The sequence below is a fragment of the Schistocerca serialis genome, chromosome 4 (assembly GCF_023864345.2).
Source record: "Schistocerca serialis cubense isolate TAMUIC-IGC-003099 chromosome 4, iqSchSeri2.2, whole genome shotgun sequence".
Taxonomy (NCBI): Eukaryota; Metazoa; Arthropoda; class Insecta; order Orthoptera; family Acrididae; genus Schistocerca; species Schistocerca serialis.
The window spans coordinates 111,741,187-111,766,754 of NC_064641.1; the positions used below are offsets into that span (position 1 = coordinate 111,741,187).

General features: G+C 37.3%; 1 protein-coding gene across 1 annotated transcript in view; it reads left to right on the top strand.

The window, feature by feature from the left end:
- Positions 1-25,568, top strand: part of LOC126475105 (neprilysin-4-like) — a 138,462-nt gene that overhangs the window by 78,666 nt on the left and 34,228 nt on the right. Inside the window, exons 12-15 of the mRNA XM_050102684.1 lie at positions 15,178-15,354; positions 20,356-20,456; positions 20,581-20,639; positions 20,967-21,018. Coding sequence (XP_049958641.1) covers positions 15,178-15,354; positions 20,356-20,456; positions 20,581-20,639; positions 20,967-21,018 — 389 coding nt within the window. The remainder of the gene's footprint in view (positions 1-15,177; positions 15,355-20,355; positions 20,457-20,580; positions 20,640-20,966; positions 21,019-25,568) is intronic.

Below are 25,568 nucleotides of genomic sequence, written 5' to 3' on the forward strand. Positions count from 1 at the left end.
CTTTTAACAGTTTCTTATACTACAAGGTTTAGACTGAATTATTATTTGTTTAAATCATGAAATTAACAAATGTAAGTATGCAAAAAATACTTTTGACAAAACTGAAAAGTACTTGGGAATTAATTAAGGGCTGGCTTTGCTAACATGTTATCAAACAGAGCTAAATAGATTCTTTAAGAATAATATTATTTGTTCCTTCAGATGTTTATAATTAGTACTGAATTTATATTTGTTTATACATCAACAAACGATCACTGATTTCACTGTATAATGAAAGTTTTAATTAGGAATAGTCAAAATAAATTAGGAAATCAGTTACATACATAAAACTAAGCACAAAATTAGATCTTGTGATGTTGTTGTTGTTGTGATCTTCAATCCTGAGACTGGATTGATGCAGCTCTCCATGCTGCTCTATCCTGTGCAAGCTTCTTCATCTCCCAGTACCTACTGCAGCCTACATCTTTCTGAATCTGCTTAGTGTATTCATCTCTTGGTCTCCCTCTACGAATTTTACCCTCCACGCTGCCCTCCAGTACTAAATTGTTGACCCCTTGATGCTTCAGAACATGTCCTACCAACCGATCCCTTCTTCTAGTCAAGTTGTGCTACAAACTCCTCTTCTCCCCAATCCTATTCAATACCTCCTCATTAACATCAATACTCGATGTTAACAAATTTCTCTTCTTCAGAAACGCTTTCCTAGCCATTGTCAGTCTACATTTTATATCCTCTCTACTTTGACCACCATCAGTTATTTTCTCCCCAAATAGAAACCTCCTTTACTACTTTAAGTGTCTCATTTCCTAATCTAATTCCCTCAGCATCACCCGACTTAATTCCACTACATTCCATTATCCTCGTTTTGCCTTTGTTGACGTTCATCTTATACCCTCCTTTCAAGGCACTGTCCATTCCGTTCAACTGCTCTTCCAAGTCTTTTGCTGTCTCTGACAGAATTACAATGTCATCGGCGAACCTCAAAGTTTTTATTTCTTCTCCATTGATTTTAATACCTACTCCGAACTTTTCTTTCGTTTCCTTCACTGCTTGCTCAATATACAGATTTAATAGCATTGGGGAGAGGCTACAACCCTGTCTGACTCCCTTCCCAACAACTGATTCCCTTTCATACCCCTCGACTCTTATAACTGCCATCTGCTTCCTGTACAAATTGTAAATAGCCTTATGCTCCCTGTATGTTACCCCTGCCACCTTCAGAATTTGAAAGAGAGTATTCCAGTCAACATTGTCAAAAGCTTTCTCTAAGTCTACAAATGCTAGAAACATAGGTTTGCCTTTCCTTAATCTTTCTTCTAAGATAAGTCATAGAGTCAGTATTGCCTCACGTTCCAACATTTCTATGGAATCCAAACTGATCTTCCCCGAGGTCGGCTTCTACCAGTTTTTCCATTCGTCTGTAAAGAATTCGCTTTCTTTGGGATTGGAATTATTATATTCTTCTTGAAGTCTGAAGGAATTTCACCTGTTTCATACATCTTGCTCACCAGATGGTAGAGTTTTGTCAGGACTGGCTCTCCCAAGGCCATCAGTAGTTCTAATGGAATGTTGTCTACTCCCGGGGCCTTGTTTCGACTCAGGTCTTTCAGTGCTCTATCAAACTCTTCACGCAGTATCGTATCTCCCATTTGATCTTCATCTACATCCTCTTCCATTTCCATAATATTGTCCTCAAGTACATCGCCCTTGTATAAACCCTCTATACACTCCTTCCACCTTTCTGCCTTCCCTTCTTTGCTTAGAACTGGGTTTCCATCTGAGCTCTTGATATTCATACAAGTGGTTCTCTTCTCTCCAAAGGTCTCTTTAATTTTCCTGTAGGCAGTATCTATCTTACCCCTAGTGGGACAAGCCTCTACATCCTTACATTTTTCCTCTAGCCATCCCTGCTTAGCCATATTGCACTTCCTGTCGATCTCATTTTTGAGACGTTTGTATTCCTTTTTGCCTGCTTCACTTACTGCATTTTTGTATTTTCTCCTTTCATCAATTAAATTCAGTACCTCTTCGGTTACCCAAGGATTTCTACTAGCCCTTGTCTTTTTACCTACTTGATCCTCTGCTGCCTTCACTATTTCATTCCTCAAAGCTACCCATTCTTCTTCTACTGTATTTCTTTCCCCCATTGATGTCAATTCTTCCATTATGCTCTCCCTGAAACTCTGTACAGCCTCTGGTTTTTTCAGTTTATCCAGGTCCCATCTCCTTAAATTCCCACCTTTTTGCAGTTTCTTCAGTTTTTATCTACAGTTCATAACCAACAGATTGTGGTCAGAGTCCACATCTGCCCCTGGAAATGTCTTACAATTTAAAACCTGGTTCCTAAATCTCTGTCTTACCATTGTATAATCTCTCTGAAACCTTCTAGTATCTCCAGGGTTCTTCCATGTATACAACCTTCTTTCATGATTCTTGAACCAAGTGTTAGCTATGATTAAGTTATGCTCTGTGCAAAACTCTACCGGGCGGCTTCTTCTTTCATTTCTTTCCCCCAATCCATATTCACCTACTGCGTTTCCTTCTCTTCCTTTTCCTACTGTCGAATTCCAGTCACCCATGACTATTAAATTTTCGTCTCCCTTCACTACCTGAATAATTTCTTTTATCTCATCATACATTTCATCAATTTCTTCATCATCTGCAGAGCTAGTCGACATATAAACTTGTACTACTGTAGTAGGCGTGGGCTTCGTGTCTATCCTGGCCACAATAATGCATTCACTATGCTCTTTGCAGTAGCTTACCCGCACTCCTATTTTTTTAATCAGTATTAAACCTACTCCTGCATTACCCCTAATTGATGTTATATTTATAACCCTGTATTCACATGACCAAGAGTATTGTTCCTCCTGCCACCAAACTTCACTAATTCCCACTATATCTAACTTTAACCTATCCATTTCCCTTTTTAAATTTTCCAACCTACATGCCTGATTAAGGGATCTGACATTCCACGCTCCGATCCGTAGAACGCCAGTTTTCTTTCTCCTGATAACGACATCCTCCTGAGTAGTCCCCGCTCGGGGATCCAAATGGGGGACTATTTTACCTCCGGAATATTTTACCCAAGAGGACACCATCATCATTTAATCATACAGTAAAGCTGCATGCCCTCGGGAAAAATTATGGCTGTAGTTTCCCCTTGCTTTCAGCCGTTCGCAGTACCACAACAGCAAGGCCGTTTTGGTTAACGTTACAGGGCCAGATCAGTCAATCATCCAGACTGCTGCCCCTGCAACTACTGAAAAAGCTGCTGCCTCTCTTCAGGAACCACATGTTTGTATGGCCTCTCAACAGATACCTCTCTGTTGTGGTTGCACCTACGGTACGGCTATCTGTGTCGTTGAGGCACGCAAGCCTCCCCACCAACGGCAAGGTCCATGGTTCATATATCTTGTGATATATTCTTTAAAACTGCAGGCCAACCCTCTCTTTTTTGAAAATGCAGATTATACTCACGTATGTTAATGGTAATTAGTCAGACATGAAAAAATGAATTTTAAGATGGCAAAACAATAGGGGAAATAAGAGTATCCCAACTTGCTTCGTCACATCACCCCTTCATTGGACTGACCAGATAGATATTGCAAATAGCTAACTGGGCAGTTCAATGACCACAAGTAACACCAGAAATTGGTTTAAAATCTACACACAAAAAATAGTACATAAGAAATCTTATCAAAACTACAGTACATATGTTGTTTTTTTTTTCAAATTTATACTTATATGAACTGGTCATACGAAATCCCCATACAACATATTTACATACACTGTATTGCAGAATTGCACAAAATATCTACGAGTTATACTTTTAGCAAAAAATTCGGTATCTTCAACATAAGTGATGTCCTTTTTTTTTTTTTGGCAAAGATTACATTTAAAGGTACATATCATTTGATACAAGCCCTGTCGTACTTCAAATAATAAATCCTCATGGGTTACAATAGACAGAAAATTTCACTTGCTCAATGTTTAGTATTTTTCAGAAGAATTTTTGCACTTTTAATGAGCTTTTACACATTTTCTCACCAAGTTGTCCACACCTTCAACAGTCCAAGTGGCAGTTAGTAAGGATATGCATTGCTATCAGTTCCCTTGGAGGTGGTTCTCCTATGAGACAAAATACTGTGCTTAAGTACACTCGCTTTTACATCTAACTAAGTCTAAGAAAAAAATGTTTCTCACCAAAAAACAATATTATGTACTACAAAGTTCTAACATTACAATAATTAGTATTAAAATTAACTGTAGTATGAAAAGTGGTGACTATAAAAAATTAAAATCAAGTACACATTACACTACAAAACATTACTCTAAGTCATAACTGTCTGAAACTGCTTAAACTTGAAAGATTTGGGTCTGTCTTCCATTTTAAAAATAGCAAAACTCAAGATGTGCAGTAGCATAGATTTACTAATCATTATGTTATTTAAAAAAAAAAAAAAAAGTCACCACCACATAACTTAATTACTATTTAAATCAAAATTAAGGGGATGGACGTTATACCAAATCATTGCCCCACTTCTCTACTCAACTCTCTGCACTACTTTCATTCAAAAAGAAAATTAAACCCTCACAAAACCACAAAAGATTACCCAGTAGTTGACCTGTCAGAATATTCACAGTGCCACAGTTATCAGTTAATCAGCAAACTTATTGTTCTTCGTTCCAGTATTTCCACTTTAAGCTCGTAATTCCTCAGAACACAAACAGAAGTTTTCAGATACTGTATAGATCCAATGATGCAGAGTTATATTACTGGTACCTCACTAAAATATTGCTCTTTCTATTAAGCTCTGGTTCCCTGCTGCAGTGTCATGAATTTCACAATGTCCACAGTACCCATGGTTGCCTAGTTCAAAATTTATGTCCTCAGTATAGTCACATAACATTTGTTTGTACACAGTTATCTTTTGCATTAATCATGTCTGTCAGCTCCATTATTTTACTTACATTTCTTACCTTGTTAACCAGTGGAGTGCATTCTCAAAAAATATCCCTACTGCAGAGACAGGCTTCCTAACCATTAAGACCCTAACATTATTCATTATGTTATTATTTCATTATTGCTTCATATCTAATAAATGAACTCCTGCTCTGCTTATCCAATGCAAAATTGACTCTACTGAGAAATACTCCACAGTAACAGATCCTTATGCTAAGGCGAACTTAACTCTCATTACCGATCAGGCAAAAATTATCACTTAGAAAAACTATTACTTCACTATACTCCATCAAATTGCTTGAGATTCTGGTCCGAAGATTGATATACATACAAATATAGCTTACTGTTTCCACACACATTACTCCAAGCAACTATGTTTTAAGTTGGAATTCCTTACTGCTAGAAAAGGCTGTACCAGGGCACAGATAGATAGTTATCTCCATATACTGATTGCACTGAACACAAAAACTTCTATTATACCACAGTTAATATTAATACCTTAGTATTCAAGATGGTTTTTACTGCATATTTCCTCTGTTGCTGCACCAAATTATACTAACTTCACACGTGAGCTGATTACTTCAGATGTTAATTATGGTTTTTTGATAATCTGCACCTTCTCCTTCACATATGCTGATACCTTCCATTTTCTGTTTACCTTACCTCTTTGTTTGAGAGGACTTCTTTGATTGTGGTACCAATTTACTTTCTTCCTCCTCTTATGACTCCATTAATTATAACTAACACAACATAATCTTTATATACACACACAAATAATACTAGAGAAACCTTTCGTATAATATTTCTGTACTAAAGTATGCTGCTGCACCAAATCACATGACAGTCAAAGAAAGAATGTTTCTGATTCACTTATAAACTACAGATAGGATAGAGGAAGAGTTTGACTGCCTCAGGAAACACAAAAAATGAGACATACATCTGGGGTAAGCATTATCATCACGTAATGAATCCAACACAGATGGTTGAACTCCCTGCTTGCTATTTGCACAAGAAATTAGTCTTAAATGTTACACCGATGCTGAGATTTTGAATCACCAACAAACTGCAATCCAACAGCTGTCCTGCCAATTCCACAGTTAATAGTACCTCTTGTTTCATCCTCTTTGATAGCTTACCAGTAGCACCAAGAATTTTTATTCCAGAAACATGCATTATCACTGTATCCTCTGTGTTCTTAATAGATTCAAAAGATGCCTGTGAAATGATGCTCAAATCACTAACACTTTCCAGTAAATACTTAACATGTATACTTGTACGCTTTTTGTTATTACAGGGTGCCACACTTCCTTTTTTCTTACCACTTTGCCATCATTATCACTACTGGATTTGTCATTGCTTTCATTGTTACAACTACTGTCAGAATCAGACTCACTGTCACTTTCTCTATGCTTTAGATTTTGTACCCCTTCCATGTTTTTCTCCATTTCAGTCAATTTTGAATCTACATTTTCATTTACTGTTACCAGTTTTTCCTCTACCTTCATTTCAAAATCATTTTTAATCTGATCAATTTGTTTCTCAAGTTTAACTCTACTTTTAGCACAAAATTTCTCGGAAGCCTCCACCCTCCTACTATAGTCATCACAAAGTTTCTCTCTCTTTTCTACTCATTTACTACTTATCACTGCTAATTTCTCATCAGTGTTATGTACTACTTTCTTTATACTATTTCCCAACCTACTAATGTCCTTTTTCATACTTTTTCCAGCCTACTAATGTCTTCTTTCGTACTCATATTACTCAAACAACACAAACTACTCACAATTTACCTTAACATCACTTCCAAATTTTCGTCTGCCATAAACTTTTACCCTTGCTGACTTTTGCTACTAGGTTCCTCCCTCTTAACCTTAAATATTTCATCCAATTCAGTACTGTTTTCGTCCATTTCGCCCACATCACCATACAATGTATATGACACTTTTATCATTCCATCTAAAATAGGAGTTTCATCCCTATCATCCCAAATTACATTCATGTTTGATTTATAATCACTATTGTCTGCAGAATCAGTCCCACTTAAGTCTTTCTATTCATTTAACAACATAACCTCCACAGCTTTGTTCTCAGTCACACTATCTTGTTCGTTAAGGTCACTCATTATGTATCACATAAAACAACTTTTGCTATGAAATTACCTTATTCTCATTCACTCTTCTTCTGCTGCTCTGTAGGTGTCATCTCGATCTGTACAGCTGCGGCAACTTGTAATTCTCTCGGCGAGGCATCTTGTTTATCTCTGGTCAGCTGTGTCCACCTGTGTGCTGATTGGCTGCTCCTGTACTCAGTGTCTGCTTTCATAGAACCCACTCGATGATTGGTTGCTGTTATACTATGGCCATGAAACCCATGGGCTGATTGGTTGTTACACCACTGCACTGTAAACTGCTGTTGAGTTCACTGTTCAAAGTTCACGAGTCCTATTTTATTGTGGCTACATACAATATTCCTCAGCAGGGGCACCACATGTGATGGTTCGCCTACTTTATTTCTTTGTTTCTTGTCCTCGGTGCCAATGTACTGCATTGCTACACTGGCTGAAAAGTGGGGTGTGGAAGTACAACACTGACTTCTTTAAATGATGTGGCCGACAGATGCGTATTTGCGTATAACAGTTTTTTACTTTCACTGTTCACAACCCCCCAATATTACACAGTTATATGTAGCCAGTGCTCTATTGTTTAACTTTTGATAAGTCTCATTAATAGGTTTCAGGCGAACATACACGTACTGCTTCAGTAGTTGACTGTTGATCATCTACGAGCAGCAAAAGCTTAATCACATGGTTCACAGATCTTGTAGAATAATAAAGTACATATGGAACAGAAAATGTCATTGTTTAACACATGGCCTAATTGAGTTACACTTATTTTACGGTTGCGTTGTAGTTGATCTAACCAATACAGGTTCCTCATCTGAAACTCGGCCATGGACCAAAAATTTGTCCCTTAGACAGCCTCACAATAATAGGTACCGAAACTACACATTGTTTGAAATTTAATTCATTGAAATTACAATTGAAACTTCACTCATTAAATTAACTGAACACATCAAAAAATTCATTCCATTTAACAGTTTCATCTACTACAAGGTTTGGGCTGAATTATTTGTTTAAATCATGAAATTAATGAATATAAGTATGCAAAAATACTTCTGACAAAACAGAAAAGTACTTGGGAATTAATTAAGGGCTGGCTTTGCTAACATGTTTTCGAATAGAGCTAAATAGAGCCTTTAAAAATATTATTAGTTGTTCCTCCAAATGTTTATAATTAGTATAGAATTTACATTTGTTTATACATCAACAATAGAATTTAAGTTACAAAACGATCACTGATTTCACCGTATAATGAAAGTAATAACTACGAATAGTCAAAATAAATTAGGAAATCAATTACATACATAAAACTAAGCACAAAATTAGATCTTGTGCTATATTCTTTAAAACTGAGGACCAACTGATCTCTTTCATGAAAATGCAGATTACACTCACTCTAACGCTTTAGATGACAAGAATTGATGTGAAGTTGGATTGCAAAATTCACACCTCTCTCACCTCAGCTGACTTATTTGGGAAGCACTGCCGATCTCTGGATTGTCGGCTATGTCAATCTCCAAAAACTTCTTCTCTGAAGAATCCTGCCGGTTAATGGAATTTATCAGTCTCTCTCTCTCTCTCTCTCTCTCTCTCACCCCCCCCCCTTCCCCCCCCCCCTCTCTCTCTCTCTCTCTCTCTCTCTCTACTCATGAAATAAGTGGATACTCACAGAATACTTTTAATTTAGTCTTGGTATATTTCAACTTCCACAAAGCACAAATTCACCATTTCTCACATAAATATTCGAAAGTTTGCAAGTCAACCAATTCGTCTCGCATTAGACTTCATTAAATACATTTACAATAGCGTTGGTTTAACAACCACATAATTTACGAACACATCTTGCTTCTAGCAAATCCAACTCATGAATTACTTAAAAGTCTGATCTCATTTCTTCATTTGTCCTTAACAGTCACTACAGTCACTAAACCCGTAAAGAATAACACAGGCTTTTCTCTACACTGAAACTCTATGGATTGTACAGCAGGTATTTGTCGGCCACCGTTCGGCCGCCACATCCACATTTTGCTCGTGACTGTTTTTAGACCTGCACACACAAACATGCAATGCGCAGCAGATCGGATTCATCTCTCTCACACTTCTATTTAAAATATCATGAGCTCAAGATGGAGGAAGGCCAAGTTGATCTAGAATTTATGCGGAAATTCTTGAAGCACTACATCATATATGTTAATGGTAATTAGTTAAAACTGAACAAATGAATTTAAGGAGGCAGATGGAAAAACAAGAGGGGAGGTAAAAATATCCCAGCTTGCCCTCAACACACAGTCATGCTGCAGTACTGGCACAGTTTAGTCATCTGCAAAAAATGTAGCCAGGCGTGCACGTGCGTGTGGTGTGTTTAAATTTACTCTTACAGTTATCTGTATTTCAATCAGGACTTCAAGTATTACATTAAAATGAATACAGAACTTGTAGCTATTGGAATGATAGATTCCTCCTCAGAGAGTGTAAAGAGGGAGAGTGGGCATGCTAGAAAGTGGGTGGTGTTCATGGGTCACTCAGATCCCCATCTAAGAGGAGTACACCAGTTTCAAGAAGGAAGAGGGAGGAGTGGAGGTGAAGGGTTCATAATCAGTAGGAGGTCAAAGACAGTAAGTCAGTAAGCACCGAGCCAGATTCATTTCAGAGATCACTGAAGGGACAAAGTGAGAAGCAGAGATGCACTAGAAGAGTACAAGAAAATGAAAAGCAAGCAGTCTAATAAATTAAAGCTTTCCTTTCTATCTCTCTCCTACCTCTCTCCTTCCCCTCACCTTTCTTTCTGTTCTTTAATTTCAATGTCCTTCAATTTTTCCTGCCCTTAAACTGTTCTCTGGTATTCCTTCTGAGAAACTTCTCAAATCAACCATCAACCTTGAGGTAGTATGCATCACTGTAACACTTTTTACTAGGAATCATCGTGCTGGCTTACTCCAACCTGAGAAACAAATGACTCAGTCAGTTTTGGTGATTAAGATTAAAGTTCGTACCAGCCAACCATCAGTCCAACTATTGTCAGAAACTGGAAACTGCATCATGACAATGCACCCAACCTGCTCCAAGATCACCGACTACTTGACGATAAACAACGGCAACATGACAATTCCCCAACCCTTTACAGGCCAGACTTGGCACCAGCAGACTACTTCCTAATCCCAAAAGTGAAATCCTTTCTCAAAGAATGCCAAATGTGTCATCAAAGAAGCTTGCACACATACCTCTAAGGACCCTCCAGAATCTGCCTACCAGGGAGCCTTGAGTCATGGAAAAGTTGCTGAAAGAAGTGTGTCAATGCTCAAGGGCTATACTTTGAAGCATAGTAGGAATATCTTGAATAAGTCTATTATTCTGAGACTTTTCCTGATAATTTTTATACAAACCCTTTACAACACAGAAAGCAATATTAAAGCTGATATGCTGTTCTGCCCTGCCTTATCAATTTTGTTCTTAGTGCTCATGCTTTCAGTCACTAAACTTCCCTAGGTTCCTTCCCAATAACACTAACCACTCAACAGAAGAAAGGGCAGCCATCTACAGCCTAAAGACTGACCTTCCCTGCAGACAAAGGCTTCATCACTGACATGATAAATTGCAGTGACAACCTGACAGAAAGCATCTGCCAACTGTTTGTCTCCTCCACTTACAAGATGTGTCACAGTGCTCTCATCCCAGAAGTCCAAAGTAACCTTCAATTCCCACTGAAATCCTTAAGCCCATCTAGGAAGCTGTCTCCCCAACCCATCTCCTTCCTCACCCCACTGACTTCTTGCACACCCATCTTATAAATGCTTCCCAAAACCCTACAATCCTGGATGCCCCATTTTAGTTGGTTACTTTACTCCCAGGGAAAGAATCTCCACTCTTGTCGAACAACACCTGCAGCCAACTGCCTAGTCTCTAATATTTAAGATACAAACCACTTCCTTCATTAACCCTTCCCCATCCCCATACCATTACCTGTCACTGTAGATGCCACCTCCCTATACACCAACATCCCCTGTGCTTATTACTGGAAAGCAAATTAATATTGGTAGCCCAGGTTTTTACTGATTTGCAGCACCAACAATGTATAAACACCACAGAACATATCTGGCTTTGACTCGGGTACGCTGCACCAGCCACCTAGGCTACTCTGACACAGTGGACAGGGGCTTTCAGCTGACAACAACAAATGTTCACATGACCAGCAACCACGCTCCACACATTGACATTCCTGCATGAGGTTGGCTCAGCTGATCCCACATGCAGTTTGGTGATACAGTGCTCAACTGCTGGGTGCTGTGTGGTCACTCAAAAGCAAAGTGTGATCCGCAGTAGGCACATTGGATCACCTCACCTTGCTACATATGGATGAAATGTCTTAAACACCTTTGACCACATACAAAGATAATATTTTCTCATTGACGTGGATTTGGATATGAGTACCTCACACCTTAAACTTTTTCCAGTGAAGAGCGTCATACCTGCCATCCATTTCTGGACAGTGAATGACTCCTCTATTACCATCTGCAGATCTTGCTGTATCAAATAAGTGTCCAAGAAATAAGGTACAGTTAGGGTTAGGCTATGTGGAGACTATAGGGCCCTTGAATGCCAACACAATCATTGTTAGCTATCTAATCCCAAACATTCAAGGCTTCACCCACTGCCTCGCAGGTGCCTCAGTTCCCAGCATCTTAAAATTGCAAAAAGGCATACCTGCAGATATTTATGAATGAGGAGGAAATTGAAAAGACAGACATCATAATGCCACTTTGTTTCAGTCAAGTGGTCTGCCTGTGATTGTGAATTATTGGCAGCATATGAGGCAGTCAGATAGTTTAAAACTGACATGGAGGGCACACTATTCATCATTTACACAGACTACCGATCTTTCGCTGATTTGATATGCAACCCTCAACAGTTACATCATATAGACTATATATCACAATTCACTACTGATCACAGACAGCTCCACGGAGCAAACAATGTCATCACAGACCATCTGTCAAGAATAAATGCCATCATCAAACATGTTGACTACAACAAATTAGTAGAGGCACAGTTGCAAGACTGACGAATTAGGGCCTCCTTCACAATTCTAAAACCAATTTACATGCAGAACATTGTCCCATTCCTGGGTCCACCAAGCAAGTATTGTGTGGTGTGATGTTTTACTAAGTCAAATTTGACCTCTTGTGCCCACATCAGTGAGAAAGATCATATTTGACCAATCCACTATCTGTCACACCCCAGCATACACCTGTCAACAGGACACATCACAGACTAATGTGTATGGCCTAATGTCAACAAGGATTGCTGAGTATGAACATTTATGTGCATGGCTTACCAGTGCAGAGAAGTGGATCGTCACACACAGCCACCACTCAGTCGTTTTGAGATTCCAAAAGGTCAGTTTCAACATGTTCATTTCGACCTGATAGGGCACCTTCCTAAGTCCAAAGGCTGTTGTTACATATGCTCACTGTCATTGACCACATGACCAACCAGGTGGAAGTCATTCTGCTCAAGACATTACTACAGAAACAAAAACATGAAAATCTGTCGACACATGGATATCATGTTTTGGCTCCTGATCTCTATAACCACTGATCAAGTTTGACAGTTTGAATCAGTCCTATTTAACAAACTATGGAACCTCTGAAGTGTATGAGGTAACTGCACAATGACCTACCATCCACAAAGCATGATGGCAATTGACACTTAAAGCTGCCCTTATGAGTCAAGGTGGTCACACAATGGAAGAATTATCTTGGGTGCTATTAGATGTATGCATCACTCATGAAGATGATCTCTGTGCCTCCCTTACAGAAGTCCTGTACAGTAAGTTGCTCACTCTGCCTGTAGACTTTTTGCTCTAAGTACCACCAACAGAGACCTCAGACCCCCCACTCTTGTCACATGAGTCAAGCAACACAACCTATGAATCAGGACACCACTTCCAAAGATGCACATTTCTCCGAAAATATTCATCCATAAGGAACTAGCAGACTGCAACTATGTCATGCTCCAGGATGACACCATCTGCTTTGCTCTGCAGTTACCTTACACTGGCCCTCGTAGAGTCATCAGATGAGGCACTGACACTTTCAACATACGGTATTGCTTCATGGTAAGGCTACCACTATGGTAGTCAACCACTAAAAACTAGTTTGGATCTTACAAGAAGTCACCCTTACCGATTATGTACAGAATGCTCCAATTGACATGGTTCCTCCAGTCCTTTCTCAGCCCTACAACACATCACCCACCTCGAACACTGACAACACCTTTGTGTTCCAGGTAGATGTGCAGAACTTTCTGCTGGACAACATTCACATCACACTAGCCAATGATTTCCTCGCAGTTGAGGGGTGGCATGAGGAATGTAAATGTGAAAACGGATTTATCACTTGAGATTTCTCCCATAGTTACAAAATTCTCAACAATGTGGACACAGCTGCAGTCACATAACTGCTCTCGCCTGATGGATTTCCATCCATCACGGTCTGCAGGAGATCATGACGACCTGCAACCAATCCTGCAGATCCCGGTGCTACCTATCCCATTGGTTCGCTGCGCACACACTCTAGCCCCATAATGTCAACAGTCACTGTCAGTCACTCTCATTATGGCCGACCTCCACCTCATCTCAACATATACCATCTAAATTGTGCTGAGTGGGATGGACATCATCATACCCTTCACCCATGTTCAACAAGAAATGTCCCAACTGCACCCTGCAATGGCGCAGGTGGTCACGCACACAGGACTGAAGAGGATTACAACAGCGCCACTCCCTGGCTATCTCTTCCTCTAATGCTCCGCAGGCCCAGTGGGAGGGGGGGGGGGGGGGGGGTGGCATGAGGTTGTGAGAGGGGGCAGTGGCTCTGTGGGGACTCTGCCAATAATGGTAGCTGCCATAGAGAGGAAACTCTCTGACTAGCAACAGTGACCTGGTGTGGTGTAGCTGAAGAACTATGATTCATACACTTTTCCTTTCTGAGTATTCTCCGGGTTTTAAAAGCCTACAGCAATGCATATGGTGTCCAATTAAGTTGCTTGTGTTGCTCCGTAAAAAGTTTGCTGTTATTAACCCAAAACATATACATGTACTAAAACTGGGTTTTCTTATCATGATTGCACATTAAAAAGTATTACATAAAATTTAAAACATGAGCACCAAATCATCTACAATCACTTATTTAATTGGTGTAATATTATATTGTATGAGGAGTATATTAGAAATAGCTTTATTTCAGTTGACAGTAGCTTTTGATGTTACATGACTCAATGCTATTTGAAACTCTGTGGCCAAATATCAGCATTCATGAGATATAAATCTGCAATAAACTAAATGACAGAAAAATATTCAACATTGAACTCGGTTTAATGAAAAGATTGCTCTTTATCTTTCTAGTGAAAAAGAGCTATTATTTTATTGAAGAATTCATGGATGAGATTTTTGCAGGTTGAACATGTGAAAACTATAGTGAGTATAACAGTAATGTATATAAAATAATGTCAAAGTTCTTTGTTGCTCTTATAGGTAATGGCTCATTGCAATTCTTGACATGTCTTCTGTACTGCAAAATAAATGATTCAAAACTAGCAACTGCATAACTTTCAACACAAATAACTGCCCCCACATCCACATCCCCCCCCCCCCCCCCCCCCACACACACCAATATTCAGTGCCAGCTTCTTATCTGATTGTGCAGTTGATACATGACATGACAGCTATTCCTGTAGACTATATCTTGTCACTAAAGGTATCTTTGTAAATTTCTAAACATTTGTAAGAACCTCTTATGAAAATCCAATAAGTATTTTCCACAAAACTAATACTCTCAGATAAAAATTGCATTTGATGTAATTAAATGTCACTGTATGAGAAGTAGGAGTGTCACTCAAAGCACATATTGGGTATTATATTAAGTTGAAACACCTTCACTGAATTGCAAAAAATTGATTTTGGATTTGTGTTATTATTCATGATACATTTTTAATTTTACTCTGATTGAGAGGCTGCCTCAGAAGGAGGCACCTTTACTGAATTGCAAATTACTGGTTTTGTAAGGAAAAATAACTGTAATTTTTGCACAACCAGGCTTTGGAGATGGTTACAAATATTCGTGAGGCATTTAAGCTGCAAGTGCGTGAAGTAGACTGGATGGATAAACAGACTCGGAAGGTAGCAAGTGAGAAAGCAGATGCCATGACAGAGCTTATTGGTTACCCGGACTGGTTTTCAAACAAGACAGCACTGGAACATTTCTACACAGAAGTTAGTAAGAATATTTAGTGACAAGCATTTGAATTTACAAAATTAAATGATATTACTAAAATTCCTTTAAACTTCAAAACAGAAAATAAATCCAATAATAAAATATAAAGCACCTATTGAAAAGATCACTCTGTTTAGTAATTTTTTTGTGAAGTTAAATTTGCTTTTAATATTTATTGTAAATGTTACTATGAAAGAAATTTAAAATAAGATTAAGTCTTAATTACTGTTTGCTAAAAAGGGAAACAAATGGAGCAAGGCTGTGAGGTACCCAAAGGAAAAAAATATTGCTAACATCTGTAATTTTTGGGATTCTGAAGATATTTTCTCAGGAGGATGAGGTAGGTAAAAAATATGTACAGATGAAGAATCTGAGGGAAAGTCACTCAGAGTTCTATATGAACAGAGACTGAAGAACAAGAAACCATTTTAAACTGTAGAATTTGATCTTAGTTTTTTAAATGTGCAAATTTGTCAGCCTTGTTCCAGTTGTTACTAAGATGTTCCTTGTCAGTAACACACAGTGTGGAATAATTGTAAACAGAATGAAACACTGTAAAATCTAGGATGGTTATAACAACACTATGGAAAGGATAGATCGCTAATTACCACACAAAGGAGGTCTTAAGCCACAGAAAGGCACAATGAAAAAGAGTATCAGATATATTCAGCTATCAGACTAAGTCCTTCATCAGACATAGAAAAAACACATACAGTCAAGCCTTAGTGCCCAGAGATAACAGTGACCATGAGTTGTGCTCGTGTGAATATTTGTGTTTTTTATGTGTCTGATGAAGGACTTTGTCTTATAGCTGAATATATCTTGCATTCTTTTTCATTGTGTCTGTAACTCAACACCAACTCTACATGCTGAATAGCAACCTATCCTTCTGATATTATTGTGAACAGAATGGTTGTTACAATGAGACCATACTCAAGTAAAAACAGCCATACTTCTACTTACCATGTAACGGAAGTGAGACAAACTGATGAAAAATGACAAAAATGCTAGGTTTTGATCCTCAAGGCAAAAATAAATAAATAAATAAATTTCTGTTAAATGTCCTTTCAATGACAATATCATCAGAGGCGGAGCACTAGCTCCGATATGTAGAAATGTGGTAAAGGAAGTTGCTCTTCTCCATTTAAAATGAACCATCTCAGCATTTGCCTTAAGTGATTTAAGGAAATCACATAAAATCTAAATGTGGATGGCTGGATGAAGGTTTGAATCCTAGACCACCTGAGTGCTAGTCCATGTGTTATCATTGTGCTACCTCACTTGGAAATTGAGGAATTAACCCAAGTCTAGGTGAGTAAATAACAGGACAATGTGAAAGAGATATTAAGAAAAAATACCAGGAACAGCTGAGATGTGAAAGCCTGAGAGATAGAATAAGGTCAACGAGCTAGAGATAAGATAAACATAGACTAAAAGTACTGAGTTGGTGCAAAATCTGTAGTGTTTTTCCATAAGTTTAATAAGCTCAACAGATACACATAACTGACAAAATGGTTCAAATGGCTCTGAGCACTATGGGACTTAACTTCTGAGGTCATGAGTTCCCGAGAAGTTAGAACTACTTAAACCTAACTAACCGAAGGACATCACACACATCCATGCTTGAGGCAGGATTCGAACCTGCGACTGTAGCGGTCGCGCGGTTCCAGACTGTAGCGCCTAGAACCGCTCGGCCACTCCGGCCGGCCATAACAGTCACTTCAGTCATTAATAATATAGCGTACTTCACCATTTGCAGCAGTTTGCCATGTGCCAGTGTGCTCAGCAACAGGGTGGTCCACTTGTTTCTTGACCACAGTTTGTTGGTGGCCATTCGTGCAGACAGACAGTCTGTTGGTTGTCATGTCCACTTAGAATACAGCAAAGTGGTTGCGCTGAGCTTGTGTATCACATGATTGGTTTCACAAGTAGCCCTGCCTTTGATGGAATAGGTGATGTTTGACTGGACTGGAGTAGGCGGTGGTGGGATGATATAAGGGACAGGTCTTGGGTCTAGGTCTATGAGCCATGAGATATATTGTGTAGGTTTGGTGGCCAACAGAATACCACTTTGGGAGGGGTGGGAAGGATAGTGGGCAAGGCATTTCTCATTTCAGGGCACGACAAGAGGTAATCAAAACCCTGGCGAGAATGTAATTCAGTTGCTCCAGTCCTGGATGGTACTGGTTTATATATGGGGGGGTAGCAACTTTTCTTTTCATAATGTTATTACATTCCATCCTGGATTTTCCACTGTTTGAACAAAAAATATACAATGACAACAACAGAAAATGATGTGTATAAAAAAGAAAACCTAATACAAATGTTAAAGAGTTGGAATGTGAATTTAGGAAGAAAGGACCAGGTCAGGAACTAATAGCAACTGTATAATTTTATGGGAGATGGGTAGTGTTAACTATGCTCATGTTGTAGAAAACTTTCTGTCCTGCAAACATTTGAGGCACTGCTTTTGGAGTCCTAGCCACACAGTTGGTTGCATAAACATTAAGGCCATGACAGATGAATTGCAACATGTTTGCTATGACAAAATATTGAATATTATTAGAACCATGGACCTCACTGAGGTGGAGTGGGTTGCACACCTGTATGGTACAGATAGCCATACTGTGAGTACAACCACCTTGTTAGGGGTATCTGTTATGTGTGGCCTAATGATGAAGGAATCCTATTGGGTAAAATATTCTGGAGGTAAAATAGTCCCCAGTTTGAATCGTCAAGTGAAGACTAGCCAGGAGGATGTTGTCATCAGGAGAAACAGAACTAGCATTTTATGGGTCAGAGCTTGTAATGTTAGATTCCTCAGTTGGAGAGGTTGATTAGAGAATTTAAAATCAAAGGTCAATAGACTGAAGTTAGATTTATAGGGAATTAGTGGCTTGTTGTGACAGGATGCACAAGACTTCTAGACTAATAATAGTTTTTGTGCTTTGCTACTTGGGCAGCAAAATAATTGACAGTGGCTGAAGTAGAGAGAATGTAAAATGTAGACTGACAATAGCAAGAAAATCATTCTGAAGAAGATAGATTTGTTAACATCAAATAGAGACTTAAGTGTTAAGAAATCTTTTCTGACGGTATTTGTATGGAGTGTAGCGTTGCATGGCAGTGAAATGTGGATGTTAAGCAGTTCACACAAGAAGAGGGTTGAGGTTTCTGAACTGTGGTGCCACAGCAGAATACTGAAAATTAGATGGACAGATTGAAAACTAATGAGGAGGTGATGAATAGGAAATTTATGGCACAGCTTGACTAGAAGAAGAGATAGACTGATATGATACATTCAGAGACATCAAGGGATTGCCAGTTTGGTAATGAGAGGAAGCATTTGGGAGATAAGAATTGTAGAGGGAGGTCAAATCTTGACTCCAGTAAGTAGATTCAAATGGATGTAGGTTGCTGTAGCTATGCGAAGATGAAGAGGCTTGCTTATGATGATACAAGCATGGAGAGCTGTAGCAAACGAGTCTTTGGACTGAAGACAACACTAAAATAATCTCTCAGCTCATGTCAATTCATGCTTACTGACAATTTGTTGCCTGTCATATCAGCATAGAATACTTGATATTAGTTATACATACATTGTGTGATATAGGATATGAGCTGTATTGCTGATCACTGTTGGATTTATGTTATTTTGTTTGTTTGTTCACATGCACTACAATGTGCCACGTAACATTAGATATTTGACTTAGGTTACTGTTAGCAAAAAAGTTGATATTAGTTACACATATATTGTGTGATACAGGACATGAGCTGCATTGCAGGTCACTCTTGGATTTATGTCATTTTGCTTGTTTGTTCAAATGCTCTACAATGTGCCCCGTAACATTAGATATTTGACTTAGGTTACTGTTTGCAAAAAAGTTAGACCTGGCTTTTGTTTATATTTTTATTATTTTAATAATGACTTTTTTGTTTATATTTTTATTATTTTAATAATGACTTATTAAGTTGTTTCACAGTGTTCTCTTTTGATAACTGAAAATCCTTTAAGCCATTGGAGAGTTTTTCCAGAATATGAGATCATTTTTAGATATACCTGAAAACATGCATATTAGGCACTAATTAATGGTTGTTCTTATGCAGTTTTTTTGGATCCTCAAAATATGTTCTCTTGTCAGTTTCATTTTGGCATAACAACGTGTTTGCTTTATTTTAAATAATTTTTTATGCATCTTGGAGCCTATTTGTTTCTGCATCTACACTCAATTAATTATTATCAGTGATGTCAGTATAATGTAAGATTTTACTTCCACAGTTAGTGAGTTTTCAAAAATTATTTTGTACCATTTATGGAGACGACTTACAATGGAATGTTGAAGATCTCACTTTTTCCTGACATTTTATATTTATATCAATATTTTACAGATCACTGTGAAGTGTTGGTAGAGGGTACATTCAGATTTCTTCCATTCTATTACTGCTTTACACCTTCATGTGAGCTCTTATTTGTGTAATTTTCTGTGTGCAATCCCTTTGGAGTGTAGTTCACATGTAGCTGAAGAATATTCATAGTTCTGCCAGGACACACCATTTTTGCAGTTTTCTAAATAGGTTGTCGCAGGGTATATGATATTTTGAAAGTTTCTGCCTTGACAAAATCACAATTTCTTGTTTTTCTTCACCCATGCAAGATTTGATGATGTTTCTAGATCATCAAGACATGTTCATTTATTTTACCATAATGGTCATTTTTGTTATTGATGAAGTTATATGTCTTCTGCACACTGGTGAGAGTGGGGCTGAGTTAACTTATAAAGTTTGGAGCTACCCATCAACAAAATTAAACTAAAGTCAAGTTTAAGAGGAAGGTGGAACGGGATTCAAACAAGGATCATTCTAATTTTATACCTGAAAGTGAATTTTTATGTTTAAGGCATTTTACAGCTAAATGTACATTTCTGTTCTTTTGTATGAACTCTAAATATTAAAATCAAGTAATACAGGTGTATTTAAATGGATGAGGTGTTTGGTTTCAGGTAGAAATTGGGCCACACCACCTTCTGAATGTTGTTAGGTGTAAGACCATCATGGTGCGGCGTATTATGTCAAAATTGAGGAAACCAACAGATCGGACAGAGTATGTAAACTTAAACCACATATTAATTTGTTGGATTTACATGCATGAAGATATTACCTGGATATCATGTCTATTATCATGAAACTAAAACTTTTCTGATAAATGTCATATTTTTGTGTAACAGGTGGCACACAAGCCCTGATGTTGTAAATGCTTATTACAACCCACAAACAAATTCTATCAGTAAGTAATTGTAAAATCTCTTTTGATAATAGCAGTTTCAAATGTAACACTTACTCTGTGAGCCACATGCTTTTTGTATTTATGAATGTAAATTTTGTTCTATGCATTCCAATGAAGTGACATTTGAATATCAAATAGCTTTATTATAACAAAAAAACAATCAATTATTGAAAAAATTATTTAATTGGATAGATAAATTATTATATATCCAATAAAATAGCTTTATTAGAAACTCTAAAGTAAATAGTGTTTTTGTAAAATTTTTGTGTTGCAGCTGCACTATTTACAGCAAATAATTGATGTGAGATTTCAATTTTTTTCTTCTAGTTTTTCCCGCAGGAATACTACAGCAACCATTTTTCAGCAAAGGCAGAATTGAGTAAGTAAATAGTTAATAAAATGTATTCCTTATGATAGCTTTGAATGTAATATTTTGGTTCCTTTTACAGAATTTTACAAATAGAATCGAGGCACTTCATAATGACCAATAATAAAAAGGTAACAGGAACTTTGGTGTGTAATAGCTCATAGTACTTGCAATGTGTTATGTACACATAATGTCCTGAAAGTCCTTGAGAGTCTTTCAAGTTTTCTGTAATTGCTACAATATCACTGCAGTTTTGCACACATTGGTCTCATCTTCTATTACACACCTGTTATTTATTTATTTATTTATATACTTGTTCCATAGATCTGTACATGTGAGCAAGTCACTCAGATGTGGAACATGTCAGTGTACATAATAAAATACATAGAATAAAGACATTGTTATAGTATTAATAACAGTGCACAAAAGTCATACTTATTAGCTTAAAAACTAGTCAACATAGATGTGAAGATAGCAGTTTCATATTTAGGGCATTATTGCATCTATTTTAACCTTGAACAGTAATCAAAACTTCCCACTTTGGGTTTAAAAGTGACCCAAAAATGGAAATGAGAAAAACAGGAATTTTTACATTAGGGCATTATTACATTAGTTTAACAGTAAACAGTGTCAAAAAATTTGAAAACATCTTTCCAATCTGGGTTTTACTTATTTCTCTGAAAGAATTCCTCTAGTGAATAAAGTGAGGTCTCAAGTAAATAATTTTTCAAGCTACGTTTAAATACTGATGTACTACTCCTTATACTTTTGATGCTGTTGGGTAGGGAATTGAAAATTTTCGTTCCAGCGTACTTTACCCCTTTCTGAATAAGTGTCAAGTTCTTTAACTCACAGTGGAAATCCTCTTTTCTTCTGGTGTTATGTTCATGATGTAGGCAATTCGTTTCATACAGAGTGGGGTTATTTATTATGAAGCACATCAGTGAATATATGTACTGAGATGTTGCTGTCAGTATTTCAAGTCGTTTAAAAAGATTTCGACATGAGGTTCGTGGGGGTACACCACAAATGATTCTTATTGCTCTTTTTTGTGCTGTGAGGATTTTCTTTGCGGCAGAAGATGATGCCATAACACATGACTGAATGAAAATAACCAAAGTAAGCTGACTTTGAGATGGTAATGTCATTGAAGCGTGACAAAATTCGTAAAGCAAATGTTGCCGACGTCAGCCATTTTAGTGTTTGTAGAACGTGATGTTCCCAGTTCAGCTTACTGTCCACGTATACGCCTAGGAATTTTGATAAGTACACTTGCTTTATCATCTGATCATTCTGTGTGATAACTATTTCTTTTGGGTTTTTGTGGGTTGTCTGGAACTGGATAAAATTGGGTTTTTTCAGGTTTATTGAAAGGGAGTTAATACTAAACCAACCCAGAACTTCTTTAAGGATATCATTGACCTCGGATTCTAAGTCAGCAGTTGACACATTCTTCTTTTAAGGCCTATTTGCAATGCTGTGGCACATCTTTGTTTGGAGTGGTCTTAAAAGATTTTCTGAATTTTAGGAATCTGGCATTTTAAATTCTTTGAGGAGAATTCTATTGAAATTTGTTCATTCGTTCACATGTCATGCTCCTTAATCCCACCTTAAAGGAGAGCCTCCAGTGATGTGAAATGCCATTGAAGGCTACTTCTGTATATTATACTAAAAACAAACATGACTAGTGGTGATCTACTACTTCAGGAAATTACTTCTACATTAAAAAGAGTTATCATTACCTTAAATTGGGTAAATTATTATTCTTTCTGGAAAAAAATATGTCAAGGTGTCTGGCCTACATGACTCCATACTAAGTCCATTCCATTTCTGTTTTATAGGAATGATTTAACATTAAATATCAGTTACCTATCAGTTCTGCTTGCAGACAATAATTCTGTGTTAGATGAAGACAGGATGCAGAAGAATTGCTGAATCATTGTCTCCTCATTAGCTTATGAATTATTGCTCCTCAGTTGCTTAGCAACTTCATTTCAGCAACCTAGTTGAATCTAAGCATACTGCAGACTCACATGTTAGTTTCAAGTTCCATGGATTATTTGCACAATAAATCATAATGACGGAGAATAAGTCATTTTACATTCACATTATATAGCTATAATGACAAACGTGATTCTGCAAACAATGTCACTCAGAAATATGAGTCCAGATAATAATTACAAACAACAACAACAGTTTTCTGTAAATTTTTTGCACATTTCACATCATAAACAAAGTAATGTGATTAAAGAATCAGTTGACTGGCCTCAAGTGTGCAGGAAAGAATGAGAAGTCTTAATTTTTGCCGATAATCATAGACATTAGATAGCGGAAAAGGTGGCACATACAAATACTAATGCAAGTGTCCATGCCTTTGTCAAACCAGGAGCAGGCATTGCAGAAGTGACAAAAACAGTGCTGAAATTGTGTGAAAGCCTTGAATCAAAAGACTGTGTCATAATTTGTGCAGGTGCAAATGATATTGCTAGAGATAAAGGTAGTGAACTCATCACTGTTCTTGAAAGTGTGCTATCCAAATTAGGCAACACAAATGTCACTGTTGTAAATCAACCACACAGATGTGACCTACCTCCTTGGTCATGTGTAAATAAATTAATAGGAAGAGTAAATAAAGAGATAGATGAAGCATGCAAAAAATTTCTCTATGTGAACTTAATAAATGTAAGCACGTTACACAGATCCATGCATACCAGCTATGGCCTTCATTTAAATCACAGTGGAAAACAATTTTTGGTTGAAGAAACCGGTCATTTAGCAAATTTGAGTTACAACAGGCATAGTATAGAAGCAGTCCAAAGTACCTTGGACGAATGGGTCATAAAGATGCAATGGCTTATAAAAAGACTTTTTTTAGGGAAGTAGACTGTATCACAAAAAATGTGAAGCAGAATGAAATTGCAAATACACACTGAAGATTGTGCACCAGAATGTGCAGTCATTAACAAACAAAGTGGATGAAATAAATATACTCCTTAATAGTGAATGGAAAGATGTTTCAGTTTCATGTTTTGTGAGCACTGGTTACAACATGAGTATTTTCAATCCTAAAAAGTTCTGCATTTTAACTTTGCAAACTGCTTTTATAGAATGGAATCAAAACGTGGGGGAACTTGTGTATATGTAAAACATAATGTAGATTATAAGAGTACAGTCTCTGTTTGCAAACTATGGTGTGAAAGAGACTTTTAAATCTCAGCTGTTGAGTTAATGTCTGAAAAAACTATAATTTTATGTGTCTATATATCTCCTGTTAGCAACACTTTTTTTTTTTAAATACAAAAAACTGGACCTTGCTTTAGGCAAACTCAAGATAACTGGGAAAACAGTGGTACTATGCAGACTTTCTGAGCCATAGCCTTCACTGGGAAAAGTTCTTAAATATTATAAAAACCTACGATATTTGTCTGACTGTTAGCTCTCCAACACATATAACAAAAACTAGTGTCACTTTCCTTGATCAGGTATGTATGAACATGGACAAGTGTACATCAGAAAACTTTGATACCGGCTATAGTGACCACCTTCCGTGATTACTAAACATACCTGTAAATCACATTTTGTCCAGTGTACAGAATATTATCCATAAAAGGATTTATAGTCAGAAAAATATTGAATACTTCCAGTATCTAATCAGCGAACAATCTTGGAGAAAAGTATATGATACCTCTGTTACCAACGAAAAGATGGAAAATTTTTTGAACATTTTCAAGTATAACTTTGACATAGCTTTTACATGAAAGAAAGTGATTTCCAGAAGCACAGATAGATTCAAAAACTGGATTACAACAGGCATTAGAGTATCTCGTAAAAGGAAGTGGGAACTTTTTCTGCAGTCAAAAACTGACAGCAGTCCAGAATTTCTTAGTTATTTCAAAAAATACAAGCTAGTTGTTAAACATGTCATAAAAGAGGCAAAAATTAAGGAAAATGACAAATATATTATGAAGTCGTCCAATAAACCTAAGTCCATGTGGAAGGCTCTGCAGGATCTTACGGGGAAGAAGACAGCTCACAAAAATATTGTGATATCGCACAATGGCAAGACTGTCACTGACCCTAGGGCAGTTGCAAACATCTTCAGTTCTTATTATGCAACTGTTTCTGGAAAATTTGTGAAGGAAAAATTTGGAAATCCACCTAATATGACATGGAAAGAACTTTCATCTATTGAAATTTATTTATTTATTTATCTATTCTCCATGGATAAATACAAGGATTTGTCTTGGATAGTTTACATATTGATCATTTGCCCTTATAACATTGTGGGAAACAATTATATACAATAGGTCTAACAGATAAAAAGTTATGTTGCTATTTTTTTGTACATGTAAATACTATTTATACAAATGAAAGTATTCTTCTACCATAAAAACACTTATTGCTGAGGAACTCCTTCAAGGCAATTTCAAGGCAGCTTCCACTTAAGCTATTTAATTTTTTTGGAAGTTTGTTATAAAATTTGATCCCCATCTAATAGGGGTTCTTGTCTGCACTTTTTGTATTATTTCTTTCCAGGTGACAATTATCGTCCTTCCTAGTAT